Source organism: Silene latifolia, chromosome 1 (genome assembly GCF_048544455.1).
Source record: "Silene latifolia isolate original U9 population chromosome 1, ASM4854445v1, whole genome shotgun sequence".
Lineage (NCBI taxonomy): Eukaryota > Viridiplantae > Streptophyta > Magnoliopsida > Caryophyllales > Caryophyllaceae > Silene > Silene latifolia.
In genome coordinates this window covers 153,504,490-153,510,525 of record NC_133526.1, presented here as the reverse complement: position 1 = coordinate 153,510,525, position 6,036 = coordinate 153,504,490, and the positions used below count along the sequence as shown (strand labels likewise).

The window sequence follows — 6,036 nt, the reverse complement described above, 5'->3', positions numbered from 1 at the left end:
GGTGGCAACTTCAAAGATAGTCGGCACACGGGGGGTATCTAGGACGAGGCGCGAGGGGTGTCGACCACGTGTCGAACGACACGCGGCGATTGGCTCCTCACGTCCCTAGTCCGGCTCCTCTCCTCCTCGTCTTGGGTGGGGCTTCTCCTCCGACTATGGTAAGTCGGGCTTCTCCTCCGACTCTGACGAGTCGGACTTCTTTCACTCCTGCGGGGGTGCCTCGTCGCGCCGCGGGCGACGCCGTGCTCCGCGAGTGCGGGAAGGGCTAAGGTCTACCACTAGCGCTCGGGCTCCCCGGCGTCTTGACAGGGCCGGCTTCTTCCAGTGCTCCATTCAAGTCTCTTGGAGTCATATGCGGGCCCCTGGTCTCCGGACGGGTTCCGCCGCTCTTGTCGGTGTGACAGTGTGAGCCGACGTACTACCAATTAGGTCCGGGAGTAGCTTCGGTTTATTTGCATCGACCACATGTCCCATGATGGTGACCTGGTTGCGCGTCGTATCGGTATTATTGGCATTCCGTACTCGGTTGAATTACCCGGCCGGTGGAGGGTCGCGCAACTCGTAAGCGTGGACGGTATTATCTTGGTAGAACTCGGTTTCGTCAGTTACGAATACCTCTTGTTGTTTTGACATCTTCTTAGCTTCTTGGGTGGGTTTTTGTTTTGCTTTTTTTTTGTTTGGGAATGAATGTGACTAGCTTCTAGTATCTTTTCCCCACAGACGGCGCCAATTGTTCCGGGTGTAATTCCAGAGCAGTTATATGTTACCACCCGTGCTTGTAGAATGACGTCTTTAGTTGAATCCTCCTTGCGGTCTCCTGAAACGATGAACAAACTGAGGGCTCGGCTTTGGGCCGAGCGAACTCACTCCGACGCTCAAGTCAGTAACTTAGAGAGGTAAGTTGTTGTTACTTGGCAAAGGACGTATTGTAGAGAGATAAGGAAGATATTACCAGGTGAATAGTGATTCTTAGGTTAAATTCTGGATCCTCTACTCAATGAGAGTAGAGGAGTATTTATAAACTTTCACCTTTTGTCACGTAGTGGCCAAGTGGCCAAGTGGCTAGCAGGTGGAAAGACTGACCTACCCCTCGGCCGAGGGACCTATGGCAGGCCGACGGGCCCTGTTGACTCACCGCCGAGGGGTTTTGGATATGAGTTCGCGGATGTGTGCCCCCGGGGTTGGTTGCCCGGCCGGGACCCATCTGACAGGCCGACAGGCCTCGTCGGTTAGGCTGTCTAAGCCGTTGACTTGCTGTGGATATCTTTGACCTTGCTCAATATGTTGACTGGTCAGCGGGCGCAGAATATGCCCCATCAGTTTCTACTTCTGCTTCTTATTTCCTTTTCACCGTATGGTTGCAAAATCCTAACAAGCCTCATCACTAAAATATGTTTTATGATCTCATACTACAATACAATTTTCAAGCAAATTATACGAATTCAGTCATTGGGCCGTTAGTATATGAAGTTGTCCAGGTTACAAGCTACTATTTCTTATAGTCCATATTTTTTTATTTCTCCGTCTTAACATTAGAACGGGTCAATTATAATATCATTTGAGCATATAAGATAAATCTTTTGCATTTTCGCATACATTCTGTGTTTGTCTTATTCTAATTACTTGACTCGACTCATGGTTAAGACGGATACATCCGTCTTAAATAAGAATTTGGTAATTATAACTTATTTTTATAATAATAATGATAATACTACAAAAGGCGATACTCTATTTTATAGATGTATTAATTTTTGCATTGTTAAAATGACTTTTTTAAACAAGTTAGGCCAAACATTAAAAAGTTATCAAAAGTACTTTTAATAAAAGTTTAACCAAACACGCCCCAATTTCTAGAAAAGGAGTTTTTGAAAAAATACTTTTGAAAAACAAAAACTATATTCTAAAAACTTGGCCAAACATGCTCTGAGAGTGGGTCTTGGAAATCCAAGACCTATTTTAAGACCCATGAATTGGATTATGTATTTATGTGTGTGTAAGGGTGAGTCCTATTTATTGTGTTTGAGATTTTTAATGGGTTTGAGGGATAGAGTGGAACACATGTATATCCGTCGCAAGCTTGCGACGGATCAAATGCTACCCATGTGGGGTAGATAAGACAAAAGCAGAGTGCCTGAGGAGTAACAATCTGTTTTGTCTTATCTATCCACATGGTTAATATTTAACCCGTCGTAAGCTTGTGACGGATATCCAATCCTTCACAAGGAAGACTTGTTAAAAATGGAATGAATAAAAAAGTTTAAGTTGAGTCTAAATAATAAAATAATAGTATTTCACTGTTTCGTATTCAATCTTGGGATAAACTTAGTGAAATGAGGAAATACTTGGAGTGCACGGCAATCTCATAGAGAAACAACCAAAACAAAAAAAACGCGTACAAGAAACAAAACAAAAACAAGGAAAGGCGAGTTATAATTAAGGCGGTGTGATTGTCCTATAAATAGGAGGTTTAACAAATAATCTGACAGCAACCAAAAAATCAAACTCACTATTTCCAAAAAACCAAAAAAAAAAAAAAAAAAAAAAAAAAAAAAACTCACAATCTTGAAAAGCCTAGAAAGATGTCGACAATGAGAGGTAGTGAAATAAGAAGAGTTCCAAAGAAAGAGCAAAGACCTGCTCCTAAACCAAAGAAGAATACACCAATCTCCCAACAAGAAGAAGAAGAAGATGAACATTATGATTATGATCCTAATAACATTCGTCTAATCCCATTCCGTTCTTGGCGTAAAGCATGCTCTGACAAATCTGATGATGATGCCCCACCTCGTGTTGATGGTAAGACCAAGAATTTGATCAAGCGCTTGAACAAGTCTCCTAATTCCGCCTTCAGTAAACTAAGGACTATTCATAGAAATAGGTCTCGCCAACCTCAACATGCTCTATAAGGAGCCCATTTTTAACCATCTTTCTCTTTAATTAATTTCATAATTAAGCATCTTGTTGTATCACACGCTTTTTATCTTAGTTAATGTATTCTAAGATCGTCTTGTTACATACGTTATCGTTTGTTATTGTGCGTGGTTGTCAACTGTTACGGATTATTATGCGGGGAAGTGCTGATTTATGCCATAACTTTGTCAAAATAAGTGAAATTAACCCCTTTATCAAAACTAGTATAAATCCCGCGCAATAAATGCGCAGTATTTATAGAGTGTTTACATTTTTAGTTTATTACTTATTATTCAAAATTTATAGCTTAATTAATATTTTCATATTTCACCTATTTTGATATGAGAAAAAAAATTAAACTACAAAACTAATAAAAAAATTGGGTATGTCATGAAATCATTTTTTTTAATCACAAAGTTAATGATTTCATTTATATCTTTTTTAAAATTATCTTAATGATTTTTTTCTACGAAACTGATAATTATTGTTTTATACAGTGTAAGTATGCATCAAGTCATTTTCTAATAAAAATTAGCAATTTTGTATTTTATAATTTTATACCCCTTTTATTTTATTTTGATTAAAACATTATAATCATAATTTAGAATTTAATGAAAAAATCATGCTTTAAAGAAAGATAATAGTTTAATGGGAAATCTCATTTCTTTCCTTATATAAGTAGATGCTTTGGAGGGAAAACTTTTGAGAATTTGGAGGGAAAACTTTTGAGAATTTTTATTCTCTTAGTAGTAGGGGGATTTCACAAGAAATTTAATTTATCATATTACAAAAGTAAAAATGGTTATGTTCTTCTGAGAAATATGAAATAAAATTTTTAAAAATTTAATAAAAAAAAGCATATAATAATAGAATGGTTTCGAGTAAGGATGTCAATTTCACCCGCATCCGATCGAAATTCGATCCATCCGATCTTAAAAGATGAATGAAAATCCGATTTAAATGGATGATGGATGGATAACGGATGAAACGGATGACGGATGGGTTGGATGAAGAAATTTCACCCGCCATCCATCCATCATCCGATTTTATTACTTTTTATTTAATGTTTTTTTTACATATAACACATTATTAAGATATAAAATATTCAAATTTTCATATTTTTATACTCTCAATATAGATATTTTGTGAACCTAACCATTAGAAAGTTAAACGAAAATAATAATCTAACTTTATTTTTGTAAAGAATAAAAAATCATCATTTTTTGTTTAACTTGAAACATATAAATATACAACCCCGTTTATCACCCGATCCACCCGTTTCATCCATGGATGATGGATGATGAATGATATGTTTCACGGATGATGGGCGGGTTGGATGAGATTTTAAAAGGACGGATGGATGACGGATGAGGCGTCACTCGACCCGAACCCAATCCATTGACATCCCTAGTTTCGAGTGTGTCTTATTCCATATCAAGGTCTCAATTAAATAGAATCCTAATAATATTCTATCCTTAACTATCAATATTCGAAATATTACCTTCCATTAAGCAGAATTACATACATACATGATTCATGTAGCATTATTATTGTACAACATATTCATCATGTCTTTTACTAGTTTAGCAAATCTAAATGACAACTAAAAATAAGATGATGAAAAACATGCAACAATCTAAACATATATAACTCATTACAAATCCATATAAATAGATAATTTAGGAGAGTGCGTGGGTGTTAATTAATCAAGGATGATTATTAACTTGTTCAACCTTAGCTGGTGGTATACCAATGCCAGGGAAACCAGGCGGGAAGAATGGCGGGAACAGTGACGGCGGCGGTGGCGGAGGTGGTGATGGAATTATCCCCGGAATTGATGGGATTCCTGGAATGTTGGGTAGTAAACCTGGGGGTGGAGTTGGAGGCTGAAACGGGTTTGGAATAAGTGGTGAAGGCGGTGGCTGAAACGGGTTTGGAAGAAGCGGTGGCGGGCTAAATGGGTTTGGAAATGGTAACCCGCTTGACGGCGGGGAGATCACTGGTGGAATGAGTGGGGGGAACAAGAATTGAGGTAGTGTTACTTCTAACCCATTTTCTAATTTTTCATTATTACCCTTGAAAAATGGCGGGAGAGGTGGTAGTTCGGGCAGTGGAGACAGGGGTATATTCGGTAATAAAGGCGGACCCGGGATAGTTGGAGTCAATGGGTTAGTTATTGGAAGAGGCGGGGTTCCGGGCAGGGGGAGTAACGGAGTTTCGGGTAATGGTATAGTAGGAATTTGAGGTAGGGGTAAAATTGGAAGACTAGGGAGGGTAATTCCAATAGAGTTGAGATTGAGGTTAGATTTGGTGATACTAGGTTGTTGGTTGCATAAAGCAGGTTGTTTAAGTGGCTTGAAGGTGAAAAAACCTGCAGAGTAAATGTGTTTGCCATGTTGTCTTTGTTTGAGGTGGATCAATGATGAGGTTGCAGTAGATGCTACTGCACAGTAAGGTTCACTGCTTTTTAACAGTTTTACTGTGCATCCTTGGATTTCAGTCACATGTTTGCTCACTGTGAATGGTAACTTCACTCTGAAATTCCCTTGTTTATCTGTTTTTACCTCCTGGTAAAATGCTGATCTTGCTTTGCCTTCTGCACATTCTACTGCTACTGTTGCACCTGAAACAAAAAAACACATTGCTTGGATTATAAAATCTTTTCATTTACACTAAATTTGCAAGAGAGACCATCTCAGACAGTACAGAAGTCAGAAAATGGGAGTCTTGTATAAAATAGAAAGTGAATAATATAGAGGTGGCGGAATGCATGCATTAGGACAAGACGGGGGGGTGGCAGTTGGGGGTGTGAGCATATATATACCTGAGATGTAGTGGGTGGGTTTAGACATGGGATATTGGAAGCAAGTGTCACAATAAACAGAACCAACAACAAGTGCAGAAGGATGTTTGTGAGGGTGGTGATGATGTCTTGCATCTGAAAGAGTGCAACAAAAGCATGAGAATGAGAGAATTAAGACTAGTAATAATAAGAAGGGACCTCTCATCATTCTATTTAGTAATTCCTTTCTTACAGAAACTAACTGGTGATAAGTCAGAGAGAATTATTTCTAATTCTAATTCCACTTATATTTATTTATGACCTGATGAATCTTATATATATAG

At 38.6% G+C, this 6,036-nt stretch overlaps 1 protein-coding gene across 1 annotated transcript; it reads right to left on the bottom strand.

Annotated features, from left to right (window-relative positions):
• Positions 1-4,396: 4,396 nt before the first annotated feature.
• On the bottom strand, positions 4,397-6,036 carry LOC141610723 (uncharacterized). The gene is made up of 2 exons (XM_074428951.1): positions 5,735-6,036; positions 4,397-5,533 (listed from the first exon to the last, which is right to left on the bottom strand). The coding sequence occupies exons 1-2, from the start codon at positions 5,919-5,921 to the stop codon at positions 4,617-4,619; spliced, it is 1,104 nt and encodes a 367-aa protein (XP_074285052.1). The 5' UTR covers positions 5,922-6,036; the 3' UTR covers positions 4,397-4,616.